The following is a 25415-nucleotide window of genomic DNA, read 5'->3' as shown; positions in this document are numbered from 1 at the left end:
GTTCTAAAACTGGAACATACATGCTGTATAAACCCTAGGGAGCATCCGAGAGATGTTACGAAGGGTATCACAATAAAAACTTGAACATGCAAGTCAAATTAAGCCTGGGAAGCATCCGTGAGATGTTGCGAAGGCAATGTTTACTAAAAACATAATATACAAGTTTTATTAAAACTGGTAAATTTAAAAAAGTGGCTTTTCTAAATTTATTCACGCCTTTCAAATCAATCTGAGGAAAACAATTATACAGAATCTTTAATAGATGCTGTATCTATATGTTCACAAGGGACTAATCTGCCCTCAGATATAGAAAATATGGACCCAAACGTTATACAACAACAACTTCACAGAGATACTCAGATAAACCAACCGGGGGGTCCACTGAACAGTGCACAGGTGAACCAACTTTAAAAAGTGATGCAATGGAGGAAAAGCCTCTATTCGGTGAATATATCAATAATTAGTTAGCAAAACGATGGAATAAAATAGCGAAAAATGGGTTAGATAAAGAAGTAAAAGAGTCATTACTGAAGCAGTATTTAATACCTGATAATTGCAAAACTTTGCAAGCTCCTAAGCTCAATCCAGAAATCATGGCCACAATTTCTGATACTGGAAAAAGACGAGATAAGAAAATAGAGGCTGATCAACAACAGTTAGGTCAGGGGATATCAGCTTTGAACAAGGCACTATCCTTGACAATTACCGACACAGGTGATAGTCTAAATGTAATAAAAATATTAAGTGATGCCTCAAAAATATTAACAGACTTACATTGTCACCTGACATTTAGTAAGAAGAAAATAATCTCAACTTCCTTGGACAAAAAGTTTTTAGAAATTATAAAAGATATAGATAGAGATGAATATCTCTATGGAGAGAATTTATCAGAAAAAATAAACGCCTTGAAAACCGCACAAAAAACTGGACAAACAATTAAAAAATCTGACAATTTCAAGCCCTCAAACAGAAGAACATTAAATCCTAGCACTTCGGGAAATTTCCGGGGCCTGCCTCAATATGCAGCACCAAAACCCTTCAATCGAGGTGGGCCAAAACGCCTGATGCAACGAAACCTTCCATACAAACAGCAGCATTATACAACAAGGAAATCCAAACAAGAAATGAAACCTCCTGCTCGGAAGTAATGGTATGTCATGGTGGCAGATTGTCACATTTTATCCAATGTTGGGAAAAAATCACTGATGATACTACAATCATCCAATACATGAGAGGTTATTCTATACCTTTCACCACTTTACCATTTCAAAACATTATTCCAAGTTCATTTCAGTATAATTCTGATATAGAGAAGCAGGATATGAAAATTGCTATTACTAAATTACTTAAATTAGGGGCCATTTCTGTTTGTGAGCCCCATCCAGGTCAATTCATTTCCTCTATTTTTCTAATTCCTAAACCAAATGGCAGTAAAAGATTTATTTTAAATTTAAAACAGTTAAATAAGTTTGTAGCTACAGCACACTTTAAAATGGAAGATCATAGGACTGCGGCATCCTTGATAAATAAAAATAATTTTTTAGCAAAAATTGACCTTAAAGAATCATATTTGCTTATATCCATAAACCCAGATAATCGAAAATTCCTTCGCTTTAAATATGATAGATTATATGAATTTAATTCACTACCATATGGCCTCTCCTCCGCTCCCTACATTTTTACAAAAGTCATGAGAGTAGTAGTCACATACTTAAGGAAAAAGGGATATAAGAATATAATTTATCTGGACGATTTACTGTGCCTAGGCACTACTTACCAGTCATGTTTAGAAAATGTTAAACAGACTATTTTTACTCTGGAATGCTTAGGATTTGTTATAAACTATGAAAAAAGTTTTTTAGTACCTTCCAAATCTTGCAATTTTTTGGGTTTTATTTATGATACAAGTAGTATGACAATGCAATTACCTTTAGAAAAAACATATCAACTTCAAAAGGTGACAAATAAATTCCTTAACATGTGTAAATGTACAATACGGGAATTTGCCCAACTTATAGGGTTGTTAATGTCAGCCTGCCCAGCTGTACAGTATGGCTGGTTATACACCAAATATTTAGAACGTCATAAATACCTAACTTTACTAAAAAATTTTAATAATTATGATTGTATTATGGATTTACACCGAGATACGAGGTTAGATCTTGAATGGTGGGCAAAAAATATATTGCTAGTATCAAAATCAATATTAGTCCGTAATTATGATATTGAAATTTATACTGATGCATCTAGAACGGGCTGGGGCGCGGTCTGTAATAACAGTAAAATTAATGGAAATGAAGGAAAATGAATATAAATTTCACATAAATTATCTAGAACTGCTAGCTATTTTTCTGGCATTGAAAACTTTTGTTAAAAACAAACAAGAAATTCAGGTTCTGTTAAGAGTAGATAATAAAACGGCTATTTCTTACATTAATCGTATGGGTGGTATTCAGTACCCACACCTTAATGACTTGGTTAGAAATATTTGGAAATGGTGCGAAGAAAGGAAAATATGGCTCTTCTCCTCTTATATAAAATCTTCAGATAATGTAGAAGCAGATATAGAATCTCGAAAAACAAATACAGATATCGAGTGGGAATTAAATTCACGCGTTTTTAAAGAAATAATAAATAAATTTGGTACACCACAGGTGGACCTTTTTTGCGTCTAGGGTCAACACTAAATGTCCCTTATATTTATCCTGGAAGCCAGATCCAGATGCATTAAATGTAGATGCATTTACTGTAAATTGGTCAAAGTATTATTTTTATGCCTTTCCACCATTTAGTCTAATTTTAAAATGTCTAATGAAAATAAGATATGAAAAAGCCTCAGGAATCATAGTCGTGCCCTACTGGCCATCCCAACCATGGTTCCCCGTTATGCAGGAAATGTTGGTTTCTGATTTATTATATTTTGGGCCAGATAAAGATCTGTTATTGTCGCCTTACAGGAGCTGCCATCCTCTTCACCAGCAACTTATCCTGGTGGGCGGAATCTTATCAGGCAATCTATGATAAGACAAGCTATCCCCACTATCGCTTTAGATACTATGATAGCTTCACTATCAAAACACACACTAAAACAATATGATGTAACCTACAAAATATGGTGGGCTTTCTGTCAAGAAAACCAAATTAACCCTTTGTGTGCCTCAGTACCAAAAATAATACAGTTTTTAACAATTCAGTTTGAGAAAGGCTCTTCTTATGGAACCCTTAATTCTCATAAATCTGCTCTCTCTCTAATAATTGGTTCGCGTATAAGGAGGGATGAGCGTATTAAAAGGTTGTTGAAAGGTTTTTACAAAACAAATCCTCCAAAACCGAAATACTCTTTTACTTGGGACCCATCTATTGTATTAAATACACTAAGAAAATGGCATCCTTGCATTTCTTTACCGTTGGAAATTTTGACGAAAAAATTGGTTACATTACTAGCCTTATGTAGAGCACAACGTGTACAAACACTTTCTTTAATAAAGATTAAAAATATATCTTATGTAGAGTCAGGTTTACATATAAATATCACAGATATAACTAAAACATCTGCGCCAGATCGTTCACAACCGGTATTGGTCTTACCATTCTATACCGAACCTGAGATTTGCCCATCACTTACTTTACAGTTTTACATTAATTGCACCAAAGATATAAGAGGTGATGTTGAAGAACTATTTATAACCACTAAAAAACCACATAGAGCGGCTACACCATCCACATTAAGTCGTTGGATAAAAAATGCGTTGACAAATTCTGGCATTAATACAGATATTTTTACGGGCCACTCTACTCGTCATGCTTCAACATCCATGGCCAAGATGAAGGGTGTGTCTATAGAGGCTATTAGAAATACCGCGGGTTGGACAGAGTCTTCGCAGACATTTGCAAAATTTTATAATAGACCCATTATGCAAAATACTAATATTTTTACAAATACTGTTTCATCCGCAATGTGAGTGCTAACTATAGTACTTATACAATTTTTAATATAAAAATAAGTGTGTATTAAGGGATAATAATGTGATAATAATTGTAACTTGTTATAATTAAGAACTGTGTAATGAAGAATTTCTTATATGACTGATTAATATGATTAATAATTATGTTTAAAGACTTGATAATGTTAATGTTGAAAATGAGAATTATCCATAATTTTAATTTTTGTAGTAAAAGACTGATTTATACCAAAAATAGAAAGATGTTTTATTACAGCTTATACTATCCAGTTGTAATATTAAGGAAAAAATTAATCACAAACTCAGTGAGACTCTAAATATCTACATGGTAAATATATATATCGAGAACGAAGCACTGGAATATAATAAATGATCAAACGAACTTACCTGTGATGTTCGATCATTATTATATGAAGTGCTTCGTTCGAAGATATATACCCACCCAGAGAACATATATAGTAGTAATACACCTGGTTTACTTAATCCCACCCTTTGAGTTTGTGATATAGTCTCTAAAGGAATGACAAGTATCAATCTATTGTCTATAGAGTATGACAAGTGTTGACAGTGAAACGTTTAATTTTCTTTTTTTTTAGGCTTTAGAATCTAGCTCTAAAATTGCGTTATGTTGCCTAGTGATTTGAAGAAACTACATGGTAAATATATATATCTTCGAACGAAGCACTTCATATAATAATGATCGAACATCACAGGTAAGTTCGTTTGATCATTTAGTATGGATTTTTGTCCGCTCTTTTATGGATGGATGGCGAGTTGGCTGCTCACATCGGCCTTACTTACTTTGTCTCGTAGCGTACAATGTATACGACGTAGGTTGTACAACTAATAAATAATAATAATAAATAATAACCTCAGGACAATTCACACAGCGCCATCTAGACCCAAGTTAAGCTAGCTAAAGCTTGTGTTATGGGTACTAGATTACTGATACAAATACATAGTTAATTTGTTTTTCGTAAATTCATACATAATATACATAGAAAACACCTAGACCGATACAAACAATCATACTCATGAATACAATTGTTTGTGTCGTGCGAGGAATCGAACCCGCGACCATCGGACGTAGCGGTGTGCTAGACCGCTAGACCACCGAGGTCGTCAATGTCATAAAACTATATGCATACAAATGCATTTATACTACATACTAAGAGGCATAATACCTTTTGCCGTGTTTGCCGTGTCAGCTAATACCTATGTAAAATTTCCGGAAGAAATCCTTGAAATATGTAAGCGGAAAAAGTATAAAAAAAAACTTCTTGACTTTTTACTATTTCTATATATAGATAATGTAATGCACTGGACATATCTAAAATCAATAAACGGGGATCTAAATTACGACGGCCTGAGCTGAGGTTCGAACCCCTGGTATCCAGGTGCTCCTGCCCAAAGATGAGAATAGTACTCCAGGTGCGGCCGAACCTGTGAGTTATATAAGAGAAGTCCTGGTCCGCAGTGATGTACCACCTCGCTCTATCGAGCACACCGAGACTTTTGGACACCAGCTTCACCTTCGAGGTGACTGCGGAACTCAACTGTATTAGAGATGACAAACAGTATGACAAAAAAAAAGTTGATGGGAACACAGAACATAATAGCAATAGGTTGAGAATAAAATCAAATGAGCAAAAACAGTATTACCATACAAATGTAGTTAAAAAAGTAATTACAACCATACATATAACAGAAAGTAATAAACAGTATGTTTATCTGCACACACAGTAAGAACGTTTAGCACAAATCCGCAAGTAGGTACCTATGTATCAAAGCAGGGCGGGGAGCATAATTAACTCTTAGCAAACTCAAATGAGAGCTCTCAGTATGTTGTACAGAAACTAATTTATGAGGGAATACCCAGTTTTTGTATATACCACGCAAATTGTTCAAGTTCTTATTACTAAATTTTCTAAAACTAAGTATATGCACTTAAGATGTGTTACGAAACTATACAAGCTGCAGAAACGCGTGTATATCATGATTTTTTATAAATATCCATTTTTTACTACATGCATATGAATATAAATACGGTACCAAAATAACATTGTCTACAATTTTTGTCCGTTTGTTTGTTTGTTCCGGTTAATCTCTGAAACGGCTGGACCGATTTTGACTGGGCTTTTATTGGCAGGTAGCTGCTGTAATAAGGAGTAACTTAGGCTACTTTTATTTTAGAAAAATAAAGTTAAATTCCACGTGGACGAAGTCGCGGATACAGCTAGTGTAATAATAAAGCCGGTAGACTTTATTTTTTGCGCATACACCCGAAAAATATGAACCTCCTTTCGGTAGTCGAGTAAAAACAACTATGTTACGACTAAATTATGATGTGCTACCGCAGTACCGGAGGCTATAAGCTTTGGAGTTAAGGAAGGCCGTATCAATTTAATACAGGCCCAGGGTTAACGCACACCTGTGATCCGTCATAGAATAGCTGCTAAATTTAACAGAGGTTCCATTTAAAATTAACAGACCCAACTCCGATTACAAATCTGAATAATTTAAAAATTGTGAATAGCTGCCGAATAATAAATAGTAATAAATTGTAGTTAAAAACCGTCTCCATCAAGTTAGGTTTAAAATAACCGCTACAAATTCGGTAGTAGCTACACAGACAAATATACAGATACACAATCACGTCAAAGGTCTCTCTTTTTGTGTTGGTGGTTACAAATATTCGCATTTGTATTGTAGTATTAATAATATTAAGTGACAAATTATATAATTAAATTAATTCTTAGTCGAATAAATTATAAAAGTGATATATCCGTTATCTGGAATGTTGAGTACTGTCAATTGTCGTAAAAATAATATATTTGTCGCTTACTTTGTTTAGTATCAGAGTTTCCTTCATTGTTAGTTTTATTTATTAAAACAAAAATATTATTATTAATAATATAAGAGTTAATCTGACGTATATACTCATTATTGATTGCTATAATATTTACACAGTTATTAAATTATATTATTTATTTCAAATATAATAAAATGTGGAAAAACACGAAAGAGTACAAAATCATTATCAAGTTATACACTTGACCAATTCTCAAAAAACTTTTATTTTACGAGCTGTGCCTGACTTTACCTCTGCCTTCTTTGTCCTCTCAGAGACACAACCAATCGAAGTATAATTAACAATGTTCTCCTCTAATTTGTTCTTTGCCTAAATCGACCTGGAGAAAAGTATCGCGGTAAAATCTGCTACATAATAAATCTCTTTAAAAGACCATCTTGGACAGGCCAAGATAAATCACCCCGTGTACCATAATGGAGTGCTGTTTTTACAATATGTGATGAAATAATGTGACCCCTAATAAATAGATTGTATAGATTTTCCCTCCTTTTTTATTACGATAGTGGCAAACAAACATACGGCCCATCTGATGGTAGACAGCTACCGTAGACTATGAACCCCTAAAGGTGTCACTTTCTTTATCAAAATTAAAAATATCTTTATTCATATAGGTCTATTGCAGACTCTTATGATATGTCAAATCTACCGTCAGTTCGGAGTGATTTCGAGATGAGAAGAACTGACAAGAAACTCAGCTCGTATTATATTTACCTACTAGCTGTTCCCGCGACTTCGTCCGCGTGGAATTTATCTTTATTTTTCTAAAATAAAAGTAGCCTAAGTTACTCAATAATACATCAGGTACCTGCCAAAAAAAGTCAGGTGGTTAGTATAGAATAGAATAGAAAATCCTTTATTGAAATAAACTTAATTTAAGCACTTTTGAACAGTCATAACAATGTTTTTTTTTATCTACCGCTCATTCGGAAAGCTGTTTCATCACAAGAAGAACGAGCAAGAAACTTGTGTGTTGCTGTTTTAAACAATCCTTGTAAGTTCACATTATACAAGTCGAAACGTGTGAATACAAACTACCAACCAGCACTAATTTATTAGGGTTAAATATAAGTATACAATAATATTTAATCAGTCGTAGTGATAAGAGCTGTCCAGTCCTACAAGCAGCACTCGTTCACGAGTATGACGGATGAGCCAGCCATCACTGCACTCGACCATATTTTAGGAAGCCCAAGGACACTATTTCCCATCCAACTATTTAAAACTTGTCATCTCTATTTGAACCACTTTACAGTAACTTGAACTACAAATTAATATACTAGTCATGATATCACCTCAATTATTACATCTCTGTGGTTACCCGTATTTAAACAAAACAAAGGGCAAGCGTACTCTGGTAATAATTCAATAAATTTTGCGGAAGCCGCAAATTATCGAGGAGATTCGATAGTGATAGCGCAGCCATGATTATATCGAATAGTTCATTTATATGCGTTTCATTTATTTTTATTAGGCATATTGATTTATTTATTTATTTATTAGCATACAAAACAGATTACAGTCAATATAATAATATAATAGGAGCGTGTAGTTCGGTACAGAACTGGATTGTAATCCAACACTATGTATGCCTAAGAGCTAAATTATATAGACGCATTCAATATACGCTACATAGCTAGATAAGGTTATATAATAAAAAGTAAACTAAATAGAAAATGATATATAACTACGTAATGCAATGAATTATCATGTTAACAGAATTTTATTTATATTTATATTAAAGAAAAGAAAATTGGTATAATGTTAAATATAATTTGTCACTTTACGGTGGAAATTTAATTGTCTCCGGAACTGGACCAGCGTTGAATGGAAAATATCTATACTTCTATTCGAGACAAGAATTTCATTGTATTGGCGACACATTCGAACTATTGGATTATAATAAGAAGTACTATTTGAGTAAACCTGAAGATAGAAGGTGTTATAATTACGGTTGCGTGATCTAAATCTCGTATTAAAGTTTAATAGAGAAAGAAGAGTGGACGAGTCCAACTGATGATGAATAATTTTATGTAACAAGGTTAGGTCATTATTTTGTCGTCTTATATATAAATGATTTCAGAAGAAAAAGTTTAATCCATGATTTAAAATAAATATTCCTTCATTAGAATATTTAGTGGATATAATAATAATAATAATGTGCTTTCGGGTTGTTCAGCTCTTGCCAACACTGAGTACTTGCACAGACACAACCAGGTAGCCAAAATACTCCATCAAGAACTTGCTCTGAAGTACGGCCTCGCGAATGAGAGGTTGCCGTACTATAAGTACGAGCCCCAGCCGGTCCTCGAAAGCGACAGCGTCAGGCTCTACTGGGACCGATCCATCATCACGGACAGGACCGTTCTTGTGAACAAACCTGATATCGTGGTGATGGATCGGGCACTCTCGAGGGTGTTTTTGGTGGACATCACCATACCGCATGACGAGAACCTCGTGAAAGCCGAAACTGAGAAAAAGAGAAAATATCTCGACCTGGCTCACGAGGTGACCGAAATGTGGGGGTGATGTCCACCGAAATCATTCCAATCGTTATGTCGGTGAACTGTCTTATCTCAACCAGTCTGGAACAACATCTCAGACGGTTGGGATTCCGAGGCGGCTCACTCCCGGGAAAGATGCAGAAAGCGGTGCTCTTAGATTCTGCCCGCATTGTACGGTTTCTCTCCCTGGGGCCCTGAACCCCGGCCGACTGTGCTTCTGCCGGGGGTATGTTGCCATCTCCTCTCCTTAAGAGGGGAGATGAGAATTTTTGGAAAAAAAAAATAATAATAATCTTAGGACAATTCACACATCGCCATCTAGACCAAAGTTAAGCTAGCTAAGCTTGTGTTATGGGTACTAGACAACTGATACAAATACATAGATAATTTTTTTTTCGTAAATACATATTATACATAGAAAACACAGAGACCGATACAAACAATCATACTCATGAATACAAATGTTTGTGCTTGCGAGGAATCGAACCCGCGACCATCGGTCGCAAAGCGGTGTGCTGGACCACCGAGGCCGTCGAGGATATATACTATGATAATGACATTTTCAGGGTTTCTTTATAAAATAAACTCAAAATTGTTTCTCTGTGAACAGAGAAATGTTTTATTTAATTTTAAAACACATCAATTATTTAGCACTGAAATACTTAATCACACATTTTAAAATCATCGGCCTTTTAAAAAGGAATAAGCTCTTTTCTTGAAGGTTTCAATATCGTATCGGTTCAGAAATACCATTGCTGGAAGGTGATTCCACAATGTGGTTGTGCGTGGCAAAAAGTTTCTAGAAAACCGTACTGTGGAAGACCGCCATTCATCCAGATGATCAGGATGGTATTTCAGTTTCTGGCGGGTGGTACGGTGGTGAAACTCAGCAGCTGGTATTAATCCGAAAAAATTCTCAGAACACTCCCCGTGATATATGCGGTAGAAAATGCACAGATGCACAGATGCCAATATCTCGCCGCAAAGCCAATGGGTCGAGTCTGTCACATAGACGTTGATTACCAATGATTCTGGCTGCTCAGTTCTGAATGCGGTCAAATGGAAGTAGCTGGTATTGTGGTGCTCCCAGAGGTGAGAACAGTATTTCATATGCGGCCGGATCTGCGCCTTGTATAATTGCAAGCGATGGGCCGCCGTGAAATACCGTTTCACTCTACTGAGCACACCAAGCTTTTTTGAGGCTATTTTAGCCTTGTCCTCCAATTGACCGCAAAACTGAACGTCACAGGATATATCAACGCCAAGGAGCTCGAGATTTGGCTTCACATCAAGGAGAGTGTCTTGAAACTGAGGAGATACGATAAATGGAATCTTTTTAGCGGTATATAATAATAAATCAAATTTCACGCGGGTAAAACCGCCCCCTCCGATCGATCCCCCGTCCAATTCAAACGGGGATCGAAATTACGACGGCCTGAGCCGAGGTTCGAACCCCTAGCGATGCCCTCAGACTAAAGTCGTATCCGTCAGGCGGGAGTTGGCCTTCAGCCGCTCCATAAGTCCTTCCGCGGGTTTGGAGTGCCATCTGCGCTCGCCCCCTAACATCCGGTGAAGCTGTAAAGGCCAGCTGCGGCCAACAGCATTAGAGTAGTCACAGCTAGTGGGAAATATAGGAGACACGGGGTAATGTAACGCGAGGGATGTGGCGCGGGTCAGCCAGTTTATATAAAACATGTCCGTCGAAGCAACTCAAGTTGTTCAAGTTACACAAACTTAGTTAAGAACGGCGAGCGACCCATGTGCTCGGCGATAAGGGATTACCACCCCATGGTAACTTGTCCGCAACTTTTTAATTAAATCTTGTTAAACGTCCGACCGTTCCGTTTCAAAATGTCGCACATTGTTTATAACTTTCACTGTGTGTTAATCCATTTTGACAAGTTCCGTTACAATTTAACGCTTTTAATAAATAGCCGTTTTTGTTATCGTTAAAACTTCGTTATAACGTTTACTTAGCATTTCTCCATTCAACTGTGTTTTGTATTGAAATGTTTGAAAATGACAACAAGATTTTTGTCAATTTTCTTGATTTAATTCTGAATCTGTGTGTAGGAATTATTAATTGTTAGAAGTGTTTTAAAATAATAATGTCATAAATCGATGTTGACGGGACTTGTATTTGAATAAGAATGAAAAATAATATTTACGTACATTATAAATCACGAAGCGCCTTAAATATCTTCTTAGCAATAATTATAAGTATTGCATAATGTTGCTAATAGAGCGTTTTTGGCGTAAACATTGTGTCTGTGTTTCATAAAAATGCTTATTTTAATTCATTTCCATACTAATATTATAAATTTAGAAAATGTGTCTATATATCTGTGTTTTACCGCTGAACAGATCTTAATGAATTTTGGCATGAAGATAGATTGACTGCGCGCAGTATTTCTAGCCCTGAGCTAAGCAAAGTTTGTGTTATGAATACTAGACAACTGATATTTATTCATAGATATTTTTGCAAATACACAGAAATCACACAGACCAATAAAAACTTGATTTGACTTGATACATAAATATATTTTTATTACTCCGCAACGAACGCATATCTAAAAAACAGTGTAGGTGTAGATTTTCAAACAGTATGTTAGTTAAAACTAGTTGTAACTGTCGTAACTAATAACGATATTTATGAATATATAACTGCAAACTCATCGCTGTTATGAAAACCGTTTCTAACCTAATGTTAGTTACAAAAACTAGTTGAAACTGTCGTAACTAATAACGATATTTATGAATATATAACTGAAAACACATCGCTGTGATGAAAACCGTTATTGCTTGCCGCCTATAGCTCATAACGTGATAAAACGTTAATTTTATGGGGGTTTTTGCGCGTGTGGCTGCGATAGCGCGGGCAAACAACATCAATATCAAGGGTCCGCTGCCCTGTCGACAGGTTTAGTGATGCCACTGTTTAATATCGATTAAAATATAATCCATTACTTATTTTACTTAAATCAGAAACGTTTTTAAAATTATAAAACAGGAAAAATACCTATCACGAAAAGCAGAAAAAACAAAGGGAAGGGTCGGGTATAGAGAGTTAGTAATATCGGCTATTTGCTAGCAATGTACAAACTCTGATTGCCCTCCACGCGGTTCCCACTGGAAACTATCGTGGTAAATTGCCATTTGCCAAAATGGGCGAACTGTAGGTACTGATTACATGCTCATTTTATCATCCTCCACTGGTAACCCTCCAGCTTAAACCATTAACCCAGTCGGGACCTGGAGTAGAATTATATAAAAGTTATTTTTCAAATGTGTTTGTATTAATTTTTTTTAAGAAATAAAATAGAAATTATCTTTATTGAAATAAATTAATACAAGCACTTCATGTCACGTGAGTGCGTAGCGATTTCTATGCTGATTATCGCATGCCTCTTACTTGTTATACTGTAATTATTATATAAAAAAACATCTATTCAAAAGAGCAACACACAAGTTTCTTGCTCATTCTTCTTGCGTTGAATCTGCATTCCGAATGAGTGGTAGAATCAATATATGACTATTCAAAAGTGCTTGTAATGAGTTTATTTGAATAAAGATTATTTCTATTTCTATTTCTTTGTCATAATTTTTATTTATTCCACCACTCATTCGATAAGCAGACTGTTGTAGAAATATGTAGTAAAACTATTTATGACTGGAAAAATGTATTTAATGGTAAGATGGTAGAGAGTGAAGTGACATAATATAATTTTGTTTTTATAATTTTGATTAGAGAATACAAGAAAACTTTAAATATATCAAAAGAGTTTCTCAACACAGACTCAGCACAAATATTTACCGTTTTAATTATTTTTATTTTATTATTTTTAATATTCTATTCAATAATAGTTTTTAATTTAATTTAATCGACAATGTCACATCACTAGTTAACCCGAACTCGCCGATACGGGTGGTGAAAACAAGCAAGGTAAGCCACACGGCACACATGATGCTGCGTAAATGCCTTAACGTGATTATTGTCTTAGTGCCACCCCATCTATTTTGGAATATATCCCTTAATTAGCAAAATATCACTATATCTATATCTGTACTAATGTTACGCCCCGGCTTCGCTTAGATTTTTAAAACTTGATGAGTTTTGAATGTTTACATTTCGCCCTTTCAACGTTGCTGTTCAGAACTAAGATGTTACGTTAGCAGGATTATGGTTCAGTTTTACTTTTACCCATATTCGAGATGAAGAGTGCGGGAGTCACTGGACGGATGGTCCATTACAATTGATTTTTATTTTATATTTTATCTTATTTATGACTCGCCATTAAAAACATACATATAAATCTAAATTTTCACCCTTCTACCGGTGCTCTACGATCGATACCCCGTCCAATTCAAACGGGGACCGAAATTACGACGGCCTGAGCCGAGGTTCGGATTCCTAACGGTGCTCTCAGACTAAAGTCGTATCCGTCAGGCGGGAGTTGGTCTTCAGCCGCTCCATAAGTCCTTCCGCGGGTTTGGAGTGCCATCTGTACTCTCCTACTATCTTCCGGTGAAGCTGTAAAGGCCGGCTGTGGCCAACAGTATTAGGTTATTCCGAAAAAAAAACCTCTCTACCATCAACCCATATTTTTTAATAGCAATTTGTACTTTAATAATTTTCTATTCCGGAAGCTCGATATTAGATTAATTTATATGGCAAAACAACGTATGCCGGGTCAAATCGTTGTAATATCTTTCTTTCTTCCTTTTCTTTAGTAACAACTAGTGGAGTTGTTCTTTTATCTCAAAAAATGATTAAACATAATTTACATCACTGTTTATCTTTCATAAACACGTATATGAAAGATAACAGCTTCAATTTTATTGAAGAAAAGGTTTCAATATTAGTTGTAATATTTATCCTTTTCCTTAACAACAACTAGTATAGTTGTTCTTTTTTCTCTAAAAATGCTTAAACGACTATACTAATTGTTGTTAAGACTGATGAATGATGAAGACTGATGTAAAGACGAATTACATCAGTCTTCATCACTCATTATTTCAGCTTCGATTTTGTTGGACAAAAGTTTTAGTATTAATAGTAATATTCATCTTTCTTTCTTTTCTTTAACAACAATTAGTATAGCCGTTCTTTTTTCTTTAAAAGTGCTTAAACATACAATTTATATGATCCTAGTATAGCCATTTTTCCCGCAAAAATTACTTAAACATCCAATTTTTATTAATCGTTAACTTCCATAAACTTTTATATGTTAAATATTTTTGGACAAAGTCTCTCGTCTGCACAGCCCTTGAGACAGTGAAATATAATACCTTACGATCCAAATTTCAATAGATATCCGTCCGAAGCTATACTACTGCCTCGGTCACTACTCACTGCCATACATTTTCCATGTCCGGCTTGCAAATCTACAAAGGACCCTGGGTCTGATAGATATGACCCCATTTGTCTTCGTTAGGACCCCAATGTACTGCTATAGTCGACGCAAAAAGTTGCCCGTCTGTTCAATACACGTAGATTTTAATATCCACATGCTTTTCAAACTCAAATTCAAAATATCTTTATGCATGTAGATCTATTACAGACTCTTATGATATGTCAAATCTACTGTCAGTTCGGAATGATTTCGAGATGAGAAGAACTGACAAGAAACTCGGCTCGTATTCTATTCAAATATTACGAGCTGCTATTCTGTATTATAGATTATCAACTTACAAATTATGATATTACTCATATATCAAAATATATATAACTCAAAGGTGACTGACATAGTGATCTATTAACGCACAGCCCAAACCACTGGACGGATCGGGCTGAAATTTGGCGTGCAGGTAAATGTTATGACGTAAGCATCCGCTAAAAAAGGATTTTGATTAATACTACTCCCAAGGGGTTAAATAGGGGATGAAAGTTTGTATGAAACTTTGTCAATTTTAAACCGATTGGGCTGAGACTTTGCGTGCATAAATCTACTATTCCACCCCTAAGGGGATAAATTAACGCGAGCGAAGCCGCAGCAAAAGCTAGTAGTGTATATGTCTAACATATCCTTCCTAATAATATAAATGACGGTAGGAAGAAAAATGATAATTATAATGTAAAAAACTAGACGTTTATAAGCGGATAAAATGTCCTACATGAATAAATGATTTTTTAATTTGAAACGAGTAAATAACTCTATCTGTCTGGTGCGCTTTCACGCCAAAACTACTCAACCGATTCAAATTAAATTTGCTACACAGATAGTTTAGACCCTGAAAAAGGTCGTAGGCTACTGTTTAATGTGAAAACGGGTTGTAAGGGGTTGAAAGGGGAGACTGAAACGTTGATGGAAGTATCGTCAATTTAAAAAATCTTTAAACTTAGAAGCTTAAAAACTTATTTCTTTTTGCTTTTTAATAATTAGCCTAAATAATTAAAAGTTCTATCCAAGATCACTATTCCACGCGGACTAAGTCGCGGCCACAGCAAATTAAAATAAAACTATTTAACTATCTATTGATTCAATGACAAGTCTCAACATTCAACGTCCATATGAAGGAGCGTTTTTGAAAGTTGAAAGTGCGGACATTTGTTACAGCGCCCGGCGCCCGGGGGCTGCGGGCTGAGGGCCGCGGTAACAAATTGGCCACTTATGTCAGCCAAACAGAAGTTCGCGGGGCCCGCGTCCATTTTCGCAAAGAAAACTCAAAACCATACCATGCGATATATATACTGTGCTGCAGTATTTTGCCCTTGTTTGAAGCGTAGAGATTGAAAACATTGGTTTATTTACCTATTTTAGCCAAAAGAAGTATTTATACTCGACCTCGGTGGTCTAGCGGTCTAGTAAACCGCTTTACGACCGATGGTTGCGGGTTCGATTCCTCGCGCGGCACAAACAATTGTGTTCATGAGTATGATTGTTTGTATCGGTCTGGGTGTTTTCTATGTATAATATGTATGTATTTACAAAAAAAATATCTATGTATATGTATCAGCTTTAACTAGCTTAACTTGGGTCTAAATGGCGCTGTGTGAATTATCCTGAGATTATTATTATTATTATACTCCCTATTTTGGCCTCGGTGATCTAGCGGTTAAGCATACCGCTTTATTTCCGATAGTCGCGGGTTCGATTCCTCACAAGGCACATACATTTGTATTCATCAGTATCGGTCATACATTTGTATTCATCAGTATCGGTCTGAGTATTTTCTGTGTTTAGTAGCGCTATGTGAAATGTCCTGAGATTATTATTATTAAATAGTCACGGGTTCGATTCCTGATGCGGCACAAACATTTGTATTCACAAATATGATTGTTTGAATGGGTCTGGGTATTTTCTATGTCTAGATGGCGCTATGTGAATTGTCCTGAGATTATTATTAAAAAAAGAAAACCAGAACAGACGACCGGTTCTGGTCTAAACATGTTTAGGTTCACCATTGAGGCGAAAGAAGACGAAGATTCGTTTCTTACTTTTTTAAGCTATATTTCGATTGAGACATGTTATCTATATAAAAATATTCACGTATTTAGTACGCAAACGCACGCAAAAACTTTTGTACACCTTATTACCAAAATTGCGGACGGATGAGTATGAAATTTCGCAGACTTATAGTTTATATAAAAAACAATTGCATAATTCTAATATTTCTGCATTAAAAATACATTAAATTAATAAAAAAGACATTCCACACTGCTATGTATTTGACACACTCTTTCGTTTATTGTCAAAGTATGTGGTCAAATTGAGAATAGATTAATATTGTTTGTCTTATAATATAACATTATATAAGCCATCCATTCATCTCTTTTTCGGTCTTCCTCTTGCCTTATAACCATCCACATTCATATGTAGACAAGCAGCCTTAAATGTATGAAATGTTATTAATTATATAAATTTTGTTTGTTCTCAGGATTTGCAATCGGAGATCGAGACCCACCGAGATGTGTACGCGTCACTCACCGGCACGGGGCGGAGGCTGCTCGGCTCCCTCTCGTCGCAGGAGGACGCCGTCATGCTGCAGCGGAGGCTGGACGAGATGAATCAGAGATGGCACCATTTGAAGGCGAAGAGCATGGCTATAAGGTCAGTTTGTTTGAAAGTAAATAGTTCTTTTTTAAATATGAATAGAATAGAATAAATAATCATTTATTCAAATAAACTTACATTGAAGCACTTTTGAATAGTCATCACATTTTTTTAATCTACCGCTCATTCTGAAAGCTGTTTCATCACAAGAAGAACGAGCAAGAAATTTGCGTGTTGCTCTTTTAAATAATTTTATTCTTACTTTACATTTTTAAGTTTAAGTGTGTGAATGCAAACTACCGATTAGCACTAATTCAATTAAATAATCAAATATTGAATATACAACCAACTGGTTAAACAATTAATAAAAGGAAATCAGTCATAGTGATTAGAGCAGACCAGTCCCTACAAGCAGCACACGTTCACGAGTTTGACGGATGAGCCAGCCATCACTGCGCTCGACCATATTTTAGGGAGCCCAATGACCTGGGTCACCACGCCGCCACATGTCTGGACAATTCAATGAGCATGACTACTCAAAACTGTAATATGACAGACCCGTCTGCGCTAACGGTAACGCTGATGAGGCGCTACTGAAGGATGATAAGATGAACATGAGAATTTTACTAGTTGATTAGTTGTTTCACATAAAGATCTATAAATTTCAGAACACCTTATAGCATGGCGAAGTGTGACATTGATACAAGGAGTTGGAGGGTTTTTTTTTGTGGATGATAATGGAATGGTGCACCCGCCTGCGCTAACGGTTTACGCTGGCGGGGCATCAGTGGAGGATGATAAGATGAGAGTTGGAGGGTCAAAAAGTTGTGAAATCTAGGACCCTTCCACTTAGATTAGGGTCCAAGATTTTGTGACATTTTGTACATTGGCCTCGGTAACCTAATAGCTTAGCACACCGATTTACTTTCGATAGCCGCGGGTTCACTTCCATGGACGGTTAAAATTAAAACACACCTATAGACTAACATTAGCTTCGATGGTCTAACGGCTTAGCAAGTTGGTGAACTTACTTTCGGTAGTCGCTGGTTCGGGTTGTTACATGTGCAGAGCCCTATAGAAAAGTGATGAAGATCAAACACGCGCCGAAGAATAAACGACGCCGCAATGTCACAATTTCAATATAATAGTTGGACAGTTTTAATTGAATATTGTTAATTTTATATTAAATCTGAAAAACGCTGACTGTATTCTTATGGTAACTGTGGTTTGAGTTACTTATGGGGTACATTTTGTTCTAACGTCGAATGATGTCACCTTTTAACTTTATAGTTAGTTAGGGACAAAAGATGCAGTATTTTATTATTAAATTAAATGTAAGTTAACATCATTTGATTTATGACCATTGGATGCGACTACCAGAGATCCATATAATAATAATAATAAACAAACACACACAATATACAAAGCACAGTCAATGAAAAACTAACAAAGTACACAGATCTAGCAATAGAATTAAAAAAACAATGGAAAGCACACACCATCCACATAGTACCTATAGTTTTGTCATCCACAGGAGTTATACCAAAAAGTCTGAACAAACACGTAGACACGTTGCATATCCCCTCCTCTACAATAGACCTATTACAAAAAGCCGTCATACTAAACACATGCCGAATAGTCAGAAAATTTCTATCTTCATCACATAACTCATCCACGCTTGGCTAAGGCCCGCGTGTTTGAATATATTACCCCCGTAAAAAGGGAGATATAATAAATATATATAATAATAATAATAATAATAATAATAATAATCTCAGGACAATTCACACAGCGCCATCTAGACCCAATTTAAGCTAGCTAAAGCTTGTGTTATGGGTACTAGATAACTGATACATGTACATAGATATTTTTTGTAAATACATACATATTATATATAGAAAACACCCAGACCGATACAAACAATTATAATCATGAATACAAATGTTTGCGCCGTGCGAGGAATCGAACCCGCGACCATAGGTCGTAAAGCGGTGTGCTAGACCGCTAGACCACCGAGGTCGTCATATAAACTTTTGTATTTATAAGTAGTCTGTGTATTTTCTATATATATTTATTATTTATATATAAAACAAATAAAATATATCTATGTATTTATACCAGTTGTTTAGTGCCCATAACACAAGATATGCTTAGCTTGTGTTTAGATGGAGCTCTGTGAATTATCTTCCAATATTATTTCTATTATTATATACAAAACTTGTGTCTTCATATCATATCTAGATCTATATCTATGACAACAGTTAATATGACTAACTGCCAGTTAACCAATTAACTGGTACACCCCAAGATCGACAATTACGTTGGTAGTACGGACGGTGACCGTAATTGCGTTACCGTTTACCCTTACTGCAGTTAAATTTGAATCGATTTGCACAGAGCACCTCGCCTGCTATACGCCGAGATTCTTAGACGGTAATTGATCTATATTACACGGAGATAGAGAAAGGGACAGGGGAGAAAGAAATAGAATTCATTTTTATTCAAATAAACTCAATACAAGCTTTTGAACTATCATATTTTTTTATTGTACTACTCATTCGGAACGGAGACTCATCACAAGAACAAACAGTTAAAACTATCAGCTAATTCGATAACACATAAGTCTAGAGGTCTTAAAAAAACTTACCAAGTAAAAAATAAAAAAAACTTACATATATACGAGCTTTGCTTAGTTTGGTACTTAATATCTGATATACAAATTCTCGTATCACAATGTTAGTTACTGTACTCCTCTTAAACGGCTAGACCGATTTTTATGAAATTTTTTATGCAAATTCAGTAGGTCTGAGAATCGGCTATTATATATTTTTCATAACCATAAGTGATAAGGGTTATTTATTAGTTTTTGGACAGACCCCTAAGATTTATTTATTAGTTTTTGGACAAAATATATTATTTATAAAGTGGCGTTAAAAAATACATTCAACCAATAATTTTCACCCTTACATTTGTAATAGTTATTTTAATTTGTATGACACAACAACGATTGCGATTTGCGATAACATATATGTATTATAAGCGATCCTTATCACTTAGAGGTATGAAAAATAGATAGTAGCCAATTCTCAGATCTACTGAATATGCTTATAAAATTTCATAAAAATCGGTGAAGCCGTTTAGGAGGAGTATAGTAACTAACATTGGGTATGTACCACTGCTCAATATTGACTTAAAATTTTGTATATGTGTTATTCAATCGGTCTATAAATTCAAAATATCTTTATTCATGTAGGTCTATTACAGACTCTTATGATATGTCAAATCTACCGTCAGATCGGAATGATTTCGAGATGAGAACAACTGACAAGAAACTCAGCTCGTATTTTTTTTAATGTTGTACATATTTACAATAATACTATTTCATTTAAATTCAAATTTGGATAGAATAGAGTATAAAAAAGTTACTTATACTGTATTGTTATAAATTATGACTATAAATAACACTAAAAACATTTTGTTATTCATGTTTTAACAAAGTAAATTGCTGCGTGTATCGAAACGCGCATTTTTAAACGTCACTCCTAAATGACGGATGGTCGGTTGGCGCGAAAAAATATTGGAACAAACCATTTTTACTGGATTGCAATTTTAACAAACAACGATGAATGACAATGTATGTGGTTTATCCAATAAATATTAATAATTAAATGTAATTTTATAGTTCCCAAATTTTAATTTTAATGACTGTGTATTATGTATTTATTTGCAAAGAATACGAACTGAGTTTCATGTCAGTTCTCATCTCGAAATCATTCCGAACTGACGGTAGATTTGACATATAAGAGTCTGTAGTAGACCTACATGAATAAAGATATTTTGAATTTGAGTGACTTTGAAATATAAGTTTTTTATAACATATCTTAGTTGTGTAACTAAGCTATCATTACATAGTATAAAATAAAGTCGCTGTCGCTGTCTGTCCGTCCCTATGTATGGTTAAATCTTTAAAACTACGCAACGGATTTTGAACCGGTTTTTTTATAGATAGAGTGATTCAAGAGGAAGGTTTATATGTGTAATACCCGGGCGAAGCCAGGGTGAGTAGCTAGTTTTATAATAAAATAACTTTCATCTATCATATTCGTGAACAACTGAACGGAACTGAACTGGTCTGTTCGGGTTATGAACACTGATTAGACTATTTGTTTTATCAATACCTTAGGCTAGTGGACACTCTATTCTCCCAAATTTGAATTTAAAAATGAATCTATATTATTGTAAACATGTACAACATTTATTTGAAAAGAATACGAGCCGAGTTTCTTGTCAGTTCTTCTCATCTCTAAATCATTCCGAACTGACGGTAGATTTGACATATCATAAGAGTCTGTAATAGACCTACATGAATAAAAATATTTAGAATTTTGATTTTTTTTTTATATTTTACTCAATAATTTGGTCGAATCAAACATGTTACTTAGACCCTATTTATCCCGGAGGCATGAAATAAAACAGGGCTGTTAAACGTAATTTATTGACCAAGTATAAAAACGTGCACTCCACCGTAAACCTGCCGTGGATTTATTGTTCAGAACTGTATCGAGAATTCACCTCCATCCGGTATTTTAAATTGAATACCATCTAAATAATTGTATCCATACTATCTAGTTTCAATTTCTTTCTGTTCATCCATTCATTAGACGAATTGACGACCTCGGTGGTCTAGCGGTCCAGTCTACCGCTTTACGACCGATGGTCGCGGGCGCGGGTTCGATTCCTCGCACAGCACAAACATTTGTATTCATGAGTATGATTGTTTTCTATATATGGTATGTATGTATTTACGAAAAAAAAATATATCTATGTATTTGTATCAGTTGTCTAGGACCCATAACACAAGCTTTAGCTAGCTTAACTTGGATCTAGATGGCGCTGTATGAATTGTCCTGAGATTTGTATTTAGATTTCGTATGTATGTTAGTCTATAAGATATTTAGATGTCGCTACCTTGTTTATGTATTTTTTTTTTTTTTTTTTTTTTTATATTTAAATACATTTTTCCACAGACATATTCGTCCGTGCCTTTTTTAATTTACTTTAATATTATTATATTTATTTTATTTCCATTTTTGTACAACTCCAGCCGAGATGTTACAATTTGCCTAACAGTGACACCGAGGCAGACCTTATCCGTCTGGCCCAGAACCACCGCTGGCCGGCCGGGTGAGTTGACAACATGCAGTGTCACCCATCTTTATTTGGAAGATTAGATTTATCAATATGCATATACAATTATATAAATCTTACACTACTACTAATTTCACAGTTTTCATTACATTGTGCAATGTAAGAATTCATAATATAACAATACACATTATGAATTCTTACACTGCATATACAATTATATGAAATCTTATTCTAACACTATTTTCAAAGTTCACTATTTGTTATAGTCCAGGTTTTGTTTAATTATTGATTGTTTAATTTCACAGTTCACTTTTTGTCGTAATTCGGCAATTTTTTTTTTTTTTTTTTTTTCCCCTTTTTCACTTCCCTTTCCCCTTTTTTCTTTCTTTTTTTTTTTTTTTTTCTTTCTTTTTTTTTTTTTTTTTTTTTTTTTTTTTATACTTTTAGCGAGCATGTTCCGGCTTTTCCAGCCCAAAGCGCCCCGACGATGCATCAGCTGTTCTGGTTTTCTTTGTGCTGATTATTTTAGCGCAATCAGCGCATCAACGATCGCCCTGTCTCTATTTTTAATCGCCATCTGCAGTGAGTACTCACGAATGTCCGAGTGAGTCGCGCCTTCGGCCTCTTGTATAAAACGAGCAACTGCGTCTTCTCGATTTCTCGTATAATATACGCAGTCGCCTGTGTGCCTGGTGATGGCTACCACGGCATGAGAGTAGCTGCCATGCACTTCCAAGGGTTTACTTCTAGTATTGATGATAATAACCCTCTCCGATGTCAGTCCCTGGGCCTCATGAATCGTCAGCACTTTAGACTCCTCGTCCATTCCATATCCCTCGGATATTAGCTTTGCTTTCTCCGCTTGGGTATGAACCAGGTATAGAGTCCTGCTTTGGTCCGATGGTATGACTTTGCTGTCGTATTCCATGAGCCTCAGCGACCTAATCCGGAGGTTGGTCGAGTATATCCCGTTGTATACTTCTCTCAGGGCATACGCTACATCCAAGGGGTTTCTGTGAGTACATAGAAACTCCCTAGTAATATCTGCTGATTTGTTAGGTCGCTCGTAGGTAATTTCAAATAGGTTATGCCTATCTATAAAGGGGAGTTGATTTATGTCGCCAATAACCTTGTTTATGTTTGAATTCGCTTTATGTCTGAATGGCTCATCTGATGAGAAAGTGCAGCCGTCTCCTATATATATGAACAGCACCAGGAGCAAGCATTGTACGTCTACAATCCTTACATCATTACTAATATTATATAAATCCGAAAGTAACTCGATCTGACTGTCTGTTGCTCATTCACGCAAAAACCACTGAATCGATTTAAATGAAATTTGGTACACAGATAGTCGAGACACTGAGAAAGGCCTACTTTTTAATGCGAATAAGGGTTGTAAGGGGTTGTAAGGGGAGATGAAAGGCTGTATGGAAGGATCGTTATTTTTAAATCTAGAAGCTGAAACTTATATTTTAGGTTGTTGATTAAATATAAAAAAAGGATCAGAGATTGTATGGAAATTCGTCATTGTTCGTCTGTTCCATGGCGACGTAGTTGCGGATACAGCTAGTACAATATATAACGATATATATATATATATATATATATATACTAGCGGACCCGGCAAACGTTGTTTTGCCAGAAATAAAAAAAAAATTGGGGTGGACTACCCCTAACATTTAGGGGGATGAAAAATAGATGTTGGCCGATTCTCAGACCTACTCAATACGCTCACAAAATTCCATGAGAATCAGTCAAGCCGTTTCGGAGGAGTATGGGAACGAAAACTGTGACACGAGAATTTTATATATAAGAGATATACCTAGTATACAAATAAGTACCTCAAAGTATTACTGAGTAATTGAGAGTTTAGAATGTAACCCTATTAGGTCCCTTTATAAAAGGGATGAAGCAGCCCCCGGCGTTAGCAATTACGGGATCGCGCCGCTTTGAACACGAAAGTATGAGAATTATCTTAAAATCACTGTTAAGATAAATTCGAAATTAAGTAAGGAAATTGCGTGATCAGTAGCGAACGAAATTCCTACTATTTACTACTAAACAGTAGATATTCAAATTCAAATTCAAATTCAAAATATCTTTATTCATGTAGGTCTATTACAGACTCTTATGATATGTCAAATCTACCGTCAGTTCGGAATGATTTCGAGATGAGAAGAACTGACAAGAAACTCAGCTCGTATTTTTTTTTTAATGTTGTACATATTTATAATAATACTATTTCATTTAAATTCAAATTTGGGAGAATAGAGTGACCACCAGCATATGCTATATAAAAAAAAAATCAATTATGAACGTTCAACTTATTATATACAACTTGAGTGTCTTTAGTAGGCTTGCTCATTAACTAAGTCATTGGGTTCCCTAAAATATGGTCGAGCGCAGTGATGGCTGACTCATCCGCCATACTCGTGAACGAGTGCTGCTCAGTATGAGCTCAAATTCAAATTATCCTTATTAATGTAGGTCTTCTTCATGAAACTACAATAATATAGCTTATACATGAGAATAACACAATAATACACAGGCTATTTGTGGGTGAAACCGCAAGCACAGCTAGTCTAAATATATATAACTCAAAGGTGACTGACTGACATAGTGATCTATCAACACACAGTCCAAACCACTGGACAGATCGGGATGAAAATTGGCATGCAGGTAGATGTTATGACGTAGGCATCCGCTAAGAAAGGATTTTGATTAATTCTACCCCCAAGGGGATAAAATAGGGGATGAAATTTGTATGAAACTTTGTCAATTTTAAACCGTTCGGGCTGAGACTTTGCATGCATAAAGCTACTATGACGTAGGCATGCTCTAAGAAAGGATTTTGATTAATTCTACCCCCAAGGGGATAAAATTTGTATGAAACTTTGTCAATTTTAAACCGATCGGACTGAGGCTTTGCATGCAT

At 35.3% G+C, this 25415-nt stretch overlaps 1 protein-coding gene across 1 annotated transcript in view; it reads left to right on the top strand.

The window, feature by feature from the left end:
- LOC131847539 (dystrophin-like) overlaps positions 1 to 25415 on the top strand; it is a 669707-nt gene that overhangs the window by 507037 nt on the left and 137255 nt on the right. The window contains exon 5 of the mRNA XM_059197122.1: positions 17214 to 17386. Within this exon, the coding sequence (XP_059053105.1) occupies positions 17214 to 17386 (173 nt within the window). The remainder of the gene's footprint in view (positions 1 to 17213; positions 17387 to 25415) is intronic.

This window comes from Achroia grisella, unplaced genomic scaffold (genome assembly GCF_030625045.1).
Source record: "Achroia grisella isolate CSIRO2021 unplaced genomic scaffold, CSIRO_AGI_Agris_v1 utg537, whole genome shotgun sequence".
In the NCBI taxonomy this organism is placed as follows: domain Eukaryota; kingdom Metazoa; phylum Arthropoda; class Insecta; order Lepidoptera; family Pyralidae; genus Achroia; species Achroia grisella.
The sequence above is the reverse complement of the archived record's forward strand: the minus strand, read 5'-3'. Positions and strand labels throughout refer to the sequence as shown.